Source organism: Pagrus major, chromosome 11 (genome assembly GCF_040436345.1).
Source record: "Pagrus major chromosome 11, Pma_NU_1.0".
Taxonomy (NCBI): domain Eukaryota; kingdom Metazoa; phylum Chordata; class Actinopteri; order Spariformes; family Sparidae; genus Pagrus; species Pagrus major.
Genome location: NC_133225.1, coordinates 23,020,787 through 23,037,155, shown reverse-complemented (window position 1 = coordinate 23,037,155; position 16,369 = coordinate 23,020,787). Strand labels below are relative to the sequence as shown.

Here is a 16,369-nt window from a genome sequence, read left to right as displayed (position 1 = left end):
TTCCCAGTCACAAGTTCCTTAAGCCCCAGCTGACATCTTCAAATCCCTTGTTTCTCTTACAATCAGTCCAAAATGCAAAGATATTCAGTTTGCTATTTGCACTGTGACTCTGACCAGGACTATGACTCCGCTGCAGCAGGCAGGGACATGAGAGGCATGAAGCAGCAGATGAGCTTTAAAGGAATAGTTCACTCTAGAACGAGCAATCCAATCCAAGCAATCCAAGTATCCTGAAGTGGCGACATCCAGAGTTTACTCAATAGATAGATACACACCGGTATTTACATCCTGCTGTGAGTTTCAAAGTTTCAAAACACTAGTGCAGGCAGATCCCTCTTGTGTTTGTGTGTCGCTCGGTCGCTCACAGCAGGATGTAAATACCGGTGTGTATCTATCGCGAGTTCTGTTGATCTTGTCTGGCGCGGCTTCCGTAGTGCAAACGGCTGTGAGTGAGACTCGTGTGAACGCAGGAGCGTGCCTCCAGGCAAATAAAGTACAGTGACTGTTTAGGCTAGAAAAATGTACTAAATGACGTCGTTTCGAGTAAACTCTGGATGTCGCCACTTCAGGACACTTGGATTGCAGTGGACGAGCAGTATGGAGGAATATTACAAAGTTTTTGTGTAGTTTTATGGACCTTTTCATCTCAGAAGCCATTTACGCCCGTTATATGGATTTTTGCTGCAGGAGGGTACCCCCGCGGGTCTCCAGCTGCACTTTGAGGAATAAGAAACTACACCGGACTTATCATCAGCATGAGGGTGAGTCGATAATGACTGAATTTCGTTCTAGAGTGAACTATTCCTTTAAGGGAGTCTACGATGAGTCAGCGTGGCAATTAAGGTTGTCTTAGTCGAGAGAAACTTAATTTGACTGTGTACAGATGTATTTTTATGTTTAGTAATGAAAATAGCTGTAAAAATGTTTCCTTTCTTGATATTATAAGCTTATTTTCTTTTACTTAATAGACTAAGTAGCAAACAAGTTGCTGCGCTCATTTCCCAGCTGAAACTACAGGGGCTATCAGACTGTCGCCTCTTGTAATACAAAGTGGTATTACAAGGCAGGACGGGCCAGTGCTAGTTGGTTAGCATGCTAACTGCAGTAGACATCTCTGCAACACCGTACATAGACGTCATTGACAAAACGTCAACACTGTTGTTTCTTCATACTCTGTTGATGATGTTAGATCATTTTTTGAATGTTTTCAACTAAAATTCTGGTCGTATATTACAAATTGCCCCTTTTAAATAAACTAATTAATACAATAAATCAATAAGATGGCATCCAATGACTGTGACTGTGATGACTGTGACATGTAGTAGTATCTCTATCTCTAGTATCTCTATTTTCTTAGAGTATCTCTATTTTCTTCGTACACTCTCTTGATTTCATTTCATCCTGAAATGATGCAAAGATCGGCTTGCTGCCATGTACCATCCTCAATAAAAACGTACCCTTGTGTGAGCCGACACTGCATGATATCTGCGTGTTCAGATCCAGGCAGTCTTGATCTTTGTCTGTGGAAAAACACAGATCCTCCTGTGGTCCTGAATGCCTCGTGAGTGGAGGGGCGTTCCTACGTGGCTCACTCTCTGATGATCTGTGTTTCCTCCTCTCTCCCCCTCCTCCATCTCCTTTTCCTCCTCCTTCCAGTGTTTTGGAGCTGCTCAGCGCTCCAGAGGCGCCTTCACTAAACGGGTTGTGGACAGAGTTCCAGTGCATCAGCTCCTTCTTGGGCTGGGCTGTGGGCAAAGAGCCCGAGTTAACATCGAGCCCGAGCCTATTGCTACTGGTAGAGCCGATGCCACTGCTGCTGCTGCTGCTGCCGTGTGGAGGGATTAACCCAGCTGCTGCAGCCAGCGATGACTGGTGCGTCGGGCTGCCGATCATCGTGATCGCAAACGGGTCATCAGATGTTACAGGAGGTGGGAGACTCCTGTCTCGTTTCCTGTCTCTGTCTTTACGATTAGAGGAGGATGAAGAGGAGGAGGAGGATGACGTTGGGAGTGTCTTGGTGTCAGCGAGAGTCATGGCGAATGGGTCCCCTCGTACCTCCATCCCTCTGCCCTCCTGGCTCTGGCGAGGCGGTGGGCGTGTCCAGGCGTCAGAGAGGTTTAAAGTCTCCTGGGTGACAGTCCTCTCAAACGCAGCGAGGAAGGGGTCCTCGGGAGGGATGTGTTTGCAGTTCCACACCGATGACTCCATCTCACTTGGAGGGAGGGACTGAGAGAAGGCAGGGAACCGCATGGATGAGGGATCCATATCTGGGGGGACACGAGAGGGACGTGACAGGGCGATGGACCAGGCGCTGGCAGGGTCATCTTGCGGGTGAGGACTCCGACCAGGGGAGGGGTCCCGGAAAGCAGAGAGGAAAGGGTCCACAGGTCGTCCAAGCGTTTGCGTCTGTTCTTTACTCTGTGAAATGGGAGGCCAAGCTGCCCAACCCACGGGATCAGGGGATGGCCCGAGGGGCTGATGGGAAGGCGAGTCCAAGCCAGAGTCTTCGACATTCTCTGGAGAGGAGGAGTCAGACGAGAAGGCAGCATCTGACACACACATTAAACACAGGAAACAGGATATTAATACAGGCCAAAGGTTATCATTAACAGTGGGAAACACAAAATGTAATAACACTTTACTGGTCTGCTGCTAAAAAAAGGAAAAATCATCCTCAAGTTGTTGGTCCAAATATAACACAATATTTTTTTCTTATTTACAATCAGAGAGCTTGTTATCAACAAGACATGAGCCAGTCAGCCTCAGTCTCCCTCATAGTCTTTTATTTGTTACCTGCAGTCTCTTTCTCCCTCCAAAACACTGTGGCCACACATATCAGGTCCCTACCTATAAACATCAGATATTCCAATCTTTAGATCTTTGTTAAATCACCCAGCTCCTCCAGTCGCCTTAGGGAGGTTTGGAGGAAGGAATTGGTACTTAGTTATCTGATGAATTTTGGGATGAGGGGATGTGGAAGATTTAAAGTGTTCCATTAATATAAGACTTCAGGTAGTGCAGTTTGAACTCAGACTCATGTTTTCTTGCCCAGTTAAAGTTAAAAAGATGTTGGAGCATAAGGTGTCATTCATGCTGGTGACGCTAAGGACATGTAACTGCCATGATTGTGTCCCCATTACTTTTTGAAAGCATCATTTCTTAAAATAAATGCTCTGAAGAATAGCGTGCACCAAGAAATGTTCACTTAAGAGAATGCTTAATACAATGACAGGTCTTACATTCAGAGGCACCAAAAGCGCTCTGCTCTCTGAGTTGCTCTCGACCATCAAAGCTTTTGGACTTGAAGGCCGATTCCAACGGTGGACCGAACAGACTGTCTGAACCCGACGCCGTCGAACTCAACCTGGTGTAAATCGAGGAGAGACAGGGAGAAAGTCAGCGAGAGCGGAGGAGTGATCGAGAGAGTGACGGCAAGGAGAGGTAATAAAGGGAAGAAAAGTGAGAACAGGAGAGTGGGTGTAAGTGCGAGAAGAGAAAATTGAGGGATTGTGGAGAAAAATTAACAGTGCAAAATAAGGATGAATGTTTAAACTAGTTTTCCTGTTTGTATAAAGATACAATTTTAGGTGTAGGTAGTATTGAAGTGTAAGATTACATTAACAAAATGTTGGTGCTCTGAGCTGCAGAGGAGCTGAAGGAAGAGGGAAGAACAGTGAGAGAAATTAGATGATGAGGGAGACAAGGAGAAAAAAACACAAAACAAGGATGGCGGAAACCTGAAGATCTTCAAACTGCTGAAAAGGCCAGTGATGACGCAATATAACCTCCAAATATCTCTCTGTCTGCACAGCTTAGGGACAGATATGAGATATGAAGGGTATCTCACCTGCTGTGATCAGGACTGGAGGTGGACCTGCGTAGGCCCTCCTGCTCTCCATCTGTACAGAGACCACACACACACACACACACACACACACACACACACACACACACACACACACACACACACACACACACACACACACACACACACACACACACACACACACACACACACACACACACACACAGAGTGAATCCCTGCAGAGGATGTTCTCCAATCAGAACTAATCAGCAGCACAGAGGTGGAAAAGATCGAGTGAGATAGGACGGCATGAGGGAAAACCCATCAGCCATTACCTTCTCTGTGATAAATACCAGCAATTAGCCTGGTCTCACTCGGCCTCAGCTGCTGCCACTGCAGAATGACCGCTGTAATCAGATGCTCATCATTAATCCTGCCACCTCTGGATTTAAGGGAGAGAGACTCCTCGCTGCTGTGAAGCAGCAGGTTGTAGCCTCCTTCTCCAGCCAAACTAACAGCTAACGAACCTGTCGGTGATGAAACATGTTTCGGAGCACGAGCACAGTGCTCTGTGTGACTAATGGAGGATGGCTGTTCATGCAAGGTCAGCCAATGAAGAGATTTGTCGTCTAGAGGGATACACAGGGGGCTTAACATGCTAGAGGTAGAGAGATGCTGCAGAAAGGAATAACCACTCTCATCCTACAAATACAGCAATTCCTTTCCACTTACAACCACAGATGAATCAAAGGATATTCATTTAATTTACAGGTATAAATACACAACATGACAGACCACACTGCTGGATAATTGATTGATCTTGTCTTTGAAATTTAAGGCTGCAACTAACAAATAATTTCAGATGAATCTACTGACGATTCCCTCGATAATCACTTCATATTTTGATGTAATATATGTTATAAAATGTAGTAAAGATTATCAAATTACTAATCGATGATCAAAATAGCTGCAGAGTAGTTTTCTATTGATTTGTTAATCTGTCAATTAATTAATCATTCAGCCGCATACAAACAGAGAAGTTTCTAGATAAATACATATAGACATTAAGATAGATGTTAAAGGGGCTACTGTTGCTCTCTGTTTGCAGAGAGAGGTACTGAGACAAGGCACTCGAAAACCTGCAAAAAGTCACATCCTTTGGACTGTCACAGAAAATCAAACTCAAGTCCTGGACAAAGAAATCCACAGGCCAGCAGCATTATACAACTTCATCCACAGGCTTGTACAGGCGACTGAGAGAGACGGAGAATGTCTCAATTTTCATGTCACGTCAATTAAAAATAGATTCGTAGATTAAAGTCAGACTCACCCCTGTGGGAGGCACCCTCGCCCTCTTCTGAGCGACCTCCGGCAGTACTCGAGTGTCCTGCAGTGGCACAAACAACAGCTTTCAGAAATCTGTGCTATAAGATGCAACACAAAGTCTTCAACATTTCTCGTGGTTAAAGACATTTGTTGCACATTAACAAGCACTAAAAATTACTCAAAAATGTTCAAACACATTTGAATGAACTTACTGGAGAGATGTCGCTTGATTGACACCTGAAAGTCAAGAGACGGGGACAAATTTGTCAATACAAAGGACTCACGTAAAGGAAAATGACAGTGTTAGTCAGTTTTTTCTTACTGTCAAAAAATCCCATAAAAAGCAAAGAATGAATCAGACTTTCTGACCCTGTCTGTCTGTGGCTTCAATACAGCTGGTTCCTACTGATGAGGGCGAAGAAGTAATTTCATAAAACGAGAGTGATCAGGACTTTTTTTCGGCTTCAGATCATCATTCATTTGGTTATTTACAGCTGCAGAACGGTGTATTTTGAATTAAGTCAAAATCTTCTACAGCTCACATGTTCATCGTAACGAAGGAACATGTCACCCAGTGGAGCAGTAAGATGTTTTCAATAGTTTTTGGAGAAAGACAATAAATAAAATATAACAGGCTCTGGCTACACACACAAAACTTGTTAGCAGGATAAGTTCCTTTTTGGTTGCGTTTGTTTCATGGGAATCGTTGACAGTAAGAAAAACGTAACATAATATTGGCAGGATGAACCTTGAACATCTAACGTGCTAATATCTAATCATAAATACATGGCATTCTAAAAAAATCTGACCTTTTGTTTGACAGAATATGAAAGAAAAAACAAAAAACACAAACTACCTGTTGCCGTGCCCCTCTGTTTGGCGGCAGGGTGAGCGACCCGACGGTGGCTTTCAGCTCTTTCTCGGTGGCGGCGGTGTTGCTGCGATTGCTGCTGGCGACCGGTCTGATCTGGATGTGGAACTTCTTCGGTTCCTCGTCATCAAAGTCAGAGTCACTGGAGTAAAAGTTGTTCTCCTTCTCCTCAGAGCAGCGTACAGACAGAGAGGATGGTCAAGGAGTACAAGCTCATGCTGTAAACAGGATGAAATGTGATGCTGTTGCAGAGGAAAGTGACGGCCCTTTCTGGCCCACGTTAGTGTTTTATGATTGTTTTTGCTCAGTTTAATGTGCAAAACTCTTAATTCAAAGAGCCAAAGTGACTTAAATTCTTGCCTTTGTACAAAAACTCATTGCTAAATACTGAGATCACTCATACAGATCACTGACTCTGTGCAGTATAGTTCTGCAAGCATTTATTTAATATCAATTTTTATGAAAATCTTTATCCATTCACAGGTTTTACTGGTTGTAATGACTCAAGAAGCTGGATGTGTAACATTCATTGCAATGTACTCAACATAGTTCTAATCGAGCAATCGCCAATTAGGATTCAGCTTTCTTCAACGCACAATATGTAATTTTTCTATCAAAACAAAACAAAAGACGAGTGTCAGGTGCAGAGCCAGACCTTCTAGAGGAACAAACACCTGGAGTAAAATTGGATTTTGCTCTGATCCGGAGTGGTTTACTGACGGGAGGAGACCTCTGAGATTACTTTTTAACATTTTGGGGTTAAAAGTGGATTTCTTCACTCCTGTTTATTAACCTGACTGCGGCAGTGATCCACGGAGGTGGCCCCCATTATCATATTTTGACTGCCGACTTCAGCTGGAGGGGAAATGTACTTTACTTTGTGAACATAACGTTACAGAGAGCGAAGTTGGAAAGAAGAGAGAGAACTGATGTTTGCTATCTCAAGGCTAGTGCAGTTATCTGGCTGTTTTGGGCGAGTAACGGGAATATCCACGAATGACCCTGCAGTCAAATTCGCTTTGCTCGTCGTGAACACAAAATTAAACAACCACCATTGCTGATGTGTTCAAGTTTTTTATATTCACATTATGTTTCTCATTTGCCTAGTGTCATAACCATTCTCTGACACTCTCTTGGAGGTAATAAAGACAAAAGAAACGCAGTTTAAATATTGCTGGAGACATTAAGGATGTGTAAGGATTAAGTAGGTACACAACTCAACAAAATGTATAACAAAGGTCTTGTCATTTATAGACATTTAAATGCAGAATTCATACATATTTTATCTTTATCTTTCATCATATCTTCAGTAAGAGCACTATTAAAAAATAAAATGAGTATGAGACCAGAGTATTCATGGGATTACATCACAAACCAGCACATGCTCTGTTTTATTACCTCTGCACATCTGCGAATATTACTATTTGGACAAATGCTGTGACAGCCACGAAGACTAAAGAGTGAGTTCAGTGTCATATTAAATCAGGACAGCAGAGAGAAAATTGCAGGCAGAGTGCAGTGCAACACAGGCACTGCAGTCTGTGCGGGTGGTGAGGTTTGCAGAGCTTCAAACAGCCGAGCTGCCACTTCCTGCTGCACCATCAGCCCCAACCAACCTCCCCCTTCTTCCTCATTTGGACTATGCTGCATGGGGAGGCGTTGTGTTATGTCATGTAAGGTGTGTGTATGTCTTGTGTTTATAAAATTAGGAGAAATAAGCCTCGATGGAGGAAGACAAAGTGAGGCAGACTCAGAACAGACATTAAGTGGTAGGTTACGAGGACAATTCATTCATGTCCCATGCTGATGGACGACAGGCTTTAGCTCGTCTGTATTTAATGAGAGGAGTGCTTTAAGTCATTCGTGCTGAATAATAGGACAAATGTCTTTAAAGTTGTCTGGCTCTGCAGTTAATGAGGCCATGAATGAAGCCGACTGTGTGAACAAATTGGTTAAACTCCACCTCTCACCTCTGACCTTGTGATTATGCCTCATTTAAAATCATCTCCGTCTCAGTTAGGGGCCTTCATAGAGACTTTTCACATGAGGTATAATTTGTTACAAACTGCATTTTTCATCTGAGGGAGTTAAGTTTGTGATGAAGCTGTAAGATGTGGGTGTTGCAGCTGAAGTGATGTGATGAATTTAATGAAGGCTCCAGTGGTTCATTTTACAGTTGTGCTTCTCACTCTGCTTCATTTCATGTTTGTGTTCGCTCAGCACAGATCTCATTAATGTTATCTATGAGTAAAAATACCAAATATTATTATTATTATATAATACAGCTTCAGAAAAGGGATGAGTGACTTACATGTCTCCGGTTTAAATAACTGAAAAAAAAAAGTATTCACCACTGTTGGATGGTTTCATGGTTTTATTTTTCAAAAGATATTAAAGACGTATCTTTTAAATCTGGCTTTTAATTATGAGCTGTGTTATTGCCTTAGTTTTTAAGTCTTAATTACTGGATTTTACATCATTTTGATCCCTGGTGTTTTCTTTTAATTGTATTTCTTTTATTGACTTGTATTTATCTTTAACATTTTCTTTGTTGTTGTAATACAATGAAATAAAAAAAACACAATAGTATTAATTGTTTATTTTTGTTTTTATTGTCTGTGGTGTGCTATTATAATTTTACTATGTGAGGCACACACAGTGCCGCATGTTTGTATGAAAGGCACTGTATAAATAAGTTGAGTTATTGTTTTACAACTATAAATCAAAGTGGATTTAATGTGGCCTTTTTCACACTGATCACCAGAAAAGGGAATAAAACGGATCGCTTCAAATTTAGCTAAATTAACTACACATCAAAAACACAAATAAAACATAAGAACTAACATTTTTATAAGGTACTGTGTATAACAAAACTGAGCAGATCATCAATTATAATTACTAATGCAGCCCAAATTGCAACAAACAGACAAACTAAAGGAAAAAACATGAACAAATGAGTGACAAAACATTATGATTATAGGTGATTCTATACAGGACATGAGAATTAAAAAGATGTAAATCATATGCAATCACATATGTTTTTGGATTTGTTTTTTGGGACTGATATGTTGAACACTACTCTCTCATCAAAACATCAAACAAAAACAGATGAAGAGGCTTCGTGATTCCCTTTCATTTGCCACCGTTTTGTAACTGTAACAGAAAAACAGCTGCTGACAGTAATTCAAACAGATGGATGATATGATTATAAACAATAATCAATTATAGAAAGAGAAGTTGAACGCTGTCATGATTATTTTATGGTGTGAGTTATCCTGGTGGAACATATGTGAGTAGAAAAAGGATATCATTCTGTGTGCTGTCAGCTCGGATGACAAATCCCTCATCGTCGACTTCCAGGGGTGAATTCTATATGAATGGGAACACATGTACACACACACACACACACACACACATACACACACACACGAGAAAGAGAGGGAGTCAGACACCAGCTGGGTCAGCAACACCGAGCCAAATGGTACTTCAGCCACATATCTGACACACAGAAGTGCTTTGTCATACTGTGATACTCAGCAATGCAGCCTACATGTTCCACTGAGAGCTTTCTATTCGAGTGTGTGAGTGAATAAAAAGACCCTTCAAAAGGCGTGAGTGTGAGTCAGTGACTAACTGCTACAACCGTTAAACACGTTATTACAAACAGGTCAAACAAAGCTATCGAGACAGGATGTGTGGACACATTTCAGCTGTTATTTCCTGTAATTGTATGATCTTCAAAATAAGAGACATAAGGAAGGCCAGACTTACGATCCAGCCAACGTGGGGGCAAGTTATTTTTAGACCGAGTGTGGACGTACACAGATGGTATTTGATTAGATCTGATTTCAGTAAACAGATGATGACAAGTGTAACTGGAGGCACTGATATTTATTTTCAGTTATACACATAACCGATTACTTAATGCACGATGGTATGACTGGACTATTAAAGTCACATTAATCAGACAATTATAGCTCACATTGATTTAAGGCAGCTATTATTGATATTTCTATAACGTTTCAAATAACAATGTGCAAACAATGTGACAATGTGAAGGAGATCAACCTACAGAGATTTATTCCCTGCTTTACAGAGCTTTACAGCAAGTTTCAACTCATTGTTAAGCAGTCTGGCTGAGGCTTCAGTATTTTGGTTCACTCTCTTAGCGGTGTATTCAGTCATAGCAGACAGCTCACAGTTCAGTGCTTGAAACCAAACAGCAGGCAGACACATAAGGGTCTAAGCTTATCATCAGAGTAACCGACAACTGCTGCGCTTTGCTAGCTAGCATTGGCTGTAGCTAGCTACCATTAGCTAATTAGCTCATGGCTCAGTTAGCTGTGGAGCCAGTCGCAATAGAGTTTACCTGGACTGGGACCTTGGACCACAGAGGGAGTCACCATTAAAGATGTGGCCCAGATCAACCGGGTTTAGCACCCAGAGAGTGAACATGGCTGGTCACTGAACTGACTATTTTGGTGAGTTTTATTTAATTTTTGTTGAGTTTGAATGAAGTGTGTTTTATGATGCGTTAACAAGGCAAATAAGCTCCTCTTTGTTAGATAAAAGAGGGAAACTTGAATTCAGAAGGTGTTCAGTTGTATTTCTATGTTTAGTAATGAAAATAGATACAAGAGTATTTCATTTCTTGACATTTTGTGAGTTTATTCTGTTCATTTATTTCGCTATAAGCTATAGAAGGCTTGTGAAATATCGCGACTGCCCCTGGCATATTTCCTAGCTGAAACTCGCCTCTTGTGGTACGAAGTGGCATTACAAGACAGGATTGGCAGTGGTTAGCTGGTTAGCATGCTAACTTCAGTAGACATTTCTGCAACACCATAAATAGACGCCTTTGACATAACGTCAACACTGTTGTTTCTTCAAACTAACTAAAAGTTTGGTCATATCATTCAAATTGCTCCTTTAGTATCAGCACCAGTATCAATTCAGGTTTTTCAGACTTCCTTTCCTTAATTAAAAACTATTATAACGTTTAATCTAGTGGGTGAATGGATATTGTCAGTGCATATCTACTCTTATGTAAGTGTCCTCTGCTAACATTACTAATACCTGTCACACTAAAGTCAGAAACGTAATGCCCTTGAAAGTGTAAAATAGCAGCACCGGTGGCTCTGTGATCTGCTGTTTACTCTCTACTTCCACATCACTATGTCAGAAGGTTTTTTGGCAGCTCTCACACACACACACTCTCTCTCATACACCACTTGCACACAGACAAACACACACACTCATGGAGTTACGCAGTTGCCTCCGGCTGCCAAAGTATCTCTGAAACCTCTTCTCAGAAGTACAGGAATAAACCTGGGAAACCCCACACCGTCAGTCATGTCATTATCACACATTGATTTCCCGCGCACCCTTTTTCCACAAAACACACACATGATTCTGCTTTCATCCCCCCAAATCACACACTCTTCTCACTGCAGTTGTCTGCAGGGATAACTGCAGCTTTAGGAGTCAGACAGGACTGTTAACTGAGTCGATGGTTTCAGAGCTGTAATGTTTGGGTGTGAATTACATCTGATACTCACCAGTGCCTCTGTCACTGCAGAGTCTCTGCAAATACAAAAAACACATAGATGTATTTTTATTATTCAGTAGGAACTCAGACAGAAGCCAGTGGCAAAAGATGAAGACCCAGATTCAATTTCAGAAGTAAATTTGTTTTTTATGTGTGCGCGTGCACTCACGTAGAGTCTGGCTCCTTGTCCCTCTTGCCCAGGCCGGGGATCCTGAAGGCTTTTGCCCGACTCTTCTTCCCACCTTCAGGTGCCAAAGCTGTCATGTACTCCTCAAAACCAACCAGAGCTGCAGACAACAGGCAGATATGCTTACCATATAAAATATATATTTATATGAATAAAACACACACACACAAAAACACACTTCCACTCACTCGCTGTTGTATTTTGTCACTATGAATTTTTCCGCCTCCACAATACAGTATTTAGTGTGGGTGTTTTCATATTGCAAGATGCTCAAGTTGTGTGTTTATGCATTTATTGCACTCCTACTGGAAACAAGCCAAAAACTCATTCTGGTGAGCTTCCTTTATGCACCTGGCCTGTCTTTGCCTGTTCCCTTCTGCTCTGCAAATTTCTGGACGAGGTTATCGATGCCGATGTTTTCCACATTCTGCTTGAATTCCTCGTGAACCTGCAGCAGAGCAAAGGAGAATGATTGTTGTTTAGTCCCAAAAGCAATTTATATGAGAAAAAAGTGTCATGAAATATATTGCTTATGTACTAAAACCTAATGTTTTTTATAGTAAAATATGAACTACTAGTGTTGTAACAGACCCCAACAGGATGTAAAGATGCATCTAACTTTATGTACAATTCTTAAAATGAGTCTTTTGATCTCAAGTGTACTGTTGGTGAACACCAGCATTAAAATGTCATGTTGCATAGGAAGTGTTTACTTGCACAAAATGTTTGAATGCCCTAAGCAGACACTAGAGCCCCAGTTGGAAATTATAATAATGTTGTTAACTGGGGTGTCATGACAAATATATATGACATTTTCTTTTTGAAGGTGCGCTGTCATTTCGGTTGTTTCAGAGGACAGCACGATTTCATACTGTTTTACTTTGTTTATATTTGCAGGACCCTTCTAAATAGCCACCTTTCTAGCTTCTGGGGACCGTTTTTCCCTCTGAGGACTGTTTGTTTATTAAGTTATGGAAATATATTAATCAAATAAATATTTCTGAGTTTGCATTATTACCTCATTAATGCTGTAAATATTACCTTTCTGTGTTTAAATTTATTTTCCCAAACCACCCAATAAATTTTTGGATCAAAATTAAAAGCTCATTAGCTCAATACGATAAATTTTCGATTTAGCATCAAAATCATGACACCCCTAGCTGTTAATAATCAGAAATGGTAAAAACAAAAACAACAAACAACGAGAATTACCCACGAATATTTTAAGCTTCATACTTTCCTCAAACTTCAGTATTTGCTTGTGTACTTATCTAATAATGTAAGTCTAGACGAGGACAGGAGGCATCAGCCGCTGTTGTCCCCCTCCCTCATCAAAGCCCTGTGCTTGTGGGACCGCATTTGTGCCCACAGAACAGAAAAACTCACTTGTGAGGATGGTTTTCCGGATACTGTTCTATACACTCGCATCATGTCCAGGCACCATGTGTCAATGTGTGTGGGTTTTAAGACCAATTATACAAAGTGTTCTGTATTTGGAGAGTACAGACATATCATTCTTTGTCATCAGAGCGGTGTTGACTACAACATACCTGTCCCACTTGAACGTGGGTGTCTTCGATGGAGTGGGAGTAACCTTTAATCAGCTGCTTCATCTGCCGCAGGTGGGCCTCCTCGATCTCCTGAAACTTCTGCTCACATAAACATGCACATGCACCCACATCACAGCAAAGAAAAAAGAAACCGTTATCATATGAATCCTCAAAACTCCACTGTTGGTTAATTTATCTCTCTCTGTGGGCTGAAATCTTTCGCTGACCTTTTGTGGTAATTCAGTCCTTTCAAAACCAAGCAAGTAACATCAAAGCTACACTGACATCTGCTATGAAACGCAGCTGTTTCTTAAAGTTGCAGTTCCAGTAATTTATTTTTTTATTTTTTCAATAAAATGATGCCATTAATGTGCAGATTTTGTGTTCCATTTTATGTCTTGCGTATCTCTAATCATAAATATCACTGATGTGATGCTGTCTGTACAGGCTGCCTTTGATTTTATGTTTATTTTCTGGTTTTGTGTTATTTTTGTTTGTTTGTCTTTGGCATGTGTTTCGTTTATATTTAATGCTGTTTGTTTCTGATGTTCCATCTTAATTCACTGTATCTGCAGAATGGTATGAGACTCAGGATCATTCAGAGACAACCAGAATCCAATAAAAAGCAACTAAAGTGAAAACAGCCTTTAAAATGAGATCTGAAGATTCAGCCACAGAGAGGCAGTCAGCCAGCAGAAGAGGCTCCAGCTTGCGTGATCTTTAAACCAGTGATAATTCGAGAGGATTTAGTATTTTAGTTTGATCCTGCTCTCTGTTCGGCCAGCTCATTTGTTGCTGTCCGGTTCAGGGGGATTGTCTTGATATACTGCCACTGGCTTTTGTTTGAGAAGTGCGTGTGTGAGAGTTTTGCCAGTTTCTTTCCTCCAATTAACTGGGCAAAATCTGGGCAGACAGAGCACACAAAGAAAATTCTCAACTGACGCTCTGCAACTGCTGTAAGCTTACCGCAGGGCACTTCATTCCCATCTGTCTTGAGCCACAACTCCAGGTTTTACTGTAAACTCTCTCTTTCTTCCTGAAACTGTGAAAAGTGTTTTAGGATGTTTCATTATCTGATATCGCCATGTTGGAGTTGTTCCTAGAGCATCATAATCAGTGTAACTCCAGGACTATCATTTCAATTAACAAAAAAAGCGTCATGACCATACTTTGAGTTTAAAGTTGTCTTGGCTGAGTGGGTTGTGTACAGGACTCTCACTCAGGAGATCATGGTTCGTATCCCATGGTGACGATCCCTATTTGCACCAGCACTAAGCACAGGAGGAGAAGCCAGAAAATGTGATGCTTCCAAGCAAACCAATCACAGTTGTTGCGGCCCACGACGCTGCAATGTGCAGTTACTTTTCTGGGGAGGTGTACGTCAGGCATAATTGAAGCTTCAGGCTGAAATATTTGCAAAAAAAAACCATTTGGAGAGATGTTGCAATTGTGATATGAGTTACGAATGCCTGGTAATTTTTGCATTTAATTTTCACTGAAAAAAATATAAAATGATTGATGTGATATATGCCTGGTCTGTACCAAACAAGCATGTTCCCTTACATCTGATCTGTATGTCATCTCTGTAGCACCACAACGTTTTATTTATAATAATATGATGTGACACATTTTACCTTTATCAAAACCTGCAACTCCTGCGATTTGGATATTGCACGTGGTTACCAAATAAAAAATGAGTACATTTTCTTTCTCTTTATGTAAGCTCAGCACCAGATAATATATTCATAACATGCAGTAATGTGCAGCAAGAATTTATCCTGTGATCTCCTCTAATTTCATGTACGATAAAGAAGCACCAAGGTCTCTTATTTACTGAACTGTTTTTTATTTTTAGTCTCCTGCATTTCTTCTTCAATTTTTTGACACATTTTTTTCTCCCAGGTACTACATACCCCTTCATAATAATGACCAGATCTTCCCCCTTAATGCTATTACAAGAGAAAATTGGTCACCAGAATTTCAATCATCATTTCAAATGTAAAACACATCGGGATTTGTTCAAGATTTCCATGGCAACAACAACAGTAACCATGGAAGTGTGGAGGCAGTGATTAAAAGCAATAAGCGGGGTCCAGGATGTGCAGGATGTGCATGTGTTGCGCGAGTGGGTGGGTGTTTAGGAGTCGTGGGGTTGAGGTTTCCATTTTTGGGGAAGGCACGACGTAGGATAATAAATGAAAGGATAAGATGGAGTTCTTGTGCGGTGGGAGGTTACAGAGAGGGTGAGTCACAGAGATAGAGAGATAGATAAAGCCCGAGAGAAGAAGAAAAACATGAAAACACCACATCAGAGGGTGGGAGAAGCAAAAAAAAGTGGCCCTTGGCCCAGATGTAGTCAGAACTGACCTGGGAGGACTCGCTCATCTTCTGCTCAAACTCTCCTCCCACGCGGTTGTACTTCTCGATGCACAACGCAAATGACTCAGCCGCTTTCTTAGACTTCAGCTCCGCCTAGTGAAAAAGAAAAGGAAAAGGAAAATGAAGGCCTTCAGCTAAAGCTTCTCATTCACAAACCTGACAAAAAAACAAATAGCTCAATGAGTGAATGGGAATAATTTTGTGCGCCACAATTACAACTACTCCATTCAGTATTCTTCCTGTATCCACAATTCAAGAACAGCCATGTATTCACAGAGTGGAGGTCAGAGAGCAGAGCAGTTGGGAAATGTTCTTTTCCATAATTGTCAAGACAGGATAAATCTAATTAACCTCGATATAATAGACACTCTTGTCTCATGAGTGGACCACAAGAAACAAGCATATGATGGATTTTGGGGTCACAAGACAGACAATAATAACATCCAAGAGCATACTCAAGAATACTGATGCAGGACACTTAATCCAATCTGTCATGTTCCTTTTCACATCCAGCTGTCTACAAGACACACTGATAAACACACAGAGAAGCTCTGGACTTTGATGTACTTTTAATACAAATTATGCACTCTCAGCGCTATGAATACCTCCGCCGAGAGAGGCCATGTGTGTCTGTTTGTTGATTGGTTTGTCAGCAGGATTACACAAAAACAGATTTCCTTGAAACTTGGATGGGTCCCTAACC

The 16,369-nt window shown here is 41.2% G+C and overlaps 1 protein-coding gene across 2 annotated transcripts in view; it reads right to left on the bottom strand.

Moving 5' to 3' along the window:
- fcho1 (FCH and mu domain containing endocytic adaptor 1) overlaps positions 1-16,369 on the bottom strand; it is a 65,671-nt gene that overhangs the window by 9,348 nt on the left and 39,954 nt on the right. For both annotated transcript variants that reach the window (XM_073476274.1, XM_073476275.1), the window contains exons 7-18: positions 15,655-15,759; positions 13,288-13,386; positions 12,089-12,185; positions 11,720-11,837; positions 11,561-11,585; positions 9,311-9,371; positions 5,988-6,181; positions 5,344-5,368; positions 5,136-5,192; positions 3,848-3,899; positions 3,240-3,364; positions 1,458-2,549 (exon numbers count right to left, since the gene is read on the bottom strand). In XM_073476274.1, coding sequence (XP_073332375.1) covers positions 1,458-2,549; positions 3,240-3,364; positions 3,848-3,899; positions 5,136-5,192; positions 5,344-5,368; positions 5,988-6,181; positions 9,311-9,371; positions 11,561-11,585; positions 11,720-11,837; positions 12,089-12,185; positions 13,288-13,386; positions 15,655-15,759 — 2,050 coding nt within the window. The remainder of the gene's footprint in view (positions 1-1,457; positions 2,550-3,239; positions 3,365-3,847; positions 3,900-5,135; positions 5,193-5,343; positions 5,369-5,987; positions 6,182-9,310; positions 9,372-11,560; positions 11,586-11,719; positions 11,838-12,088; positions 12,186-13,287; positions 13,387-15,654; positions 15,760-16,369) is intronic.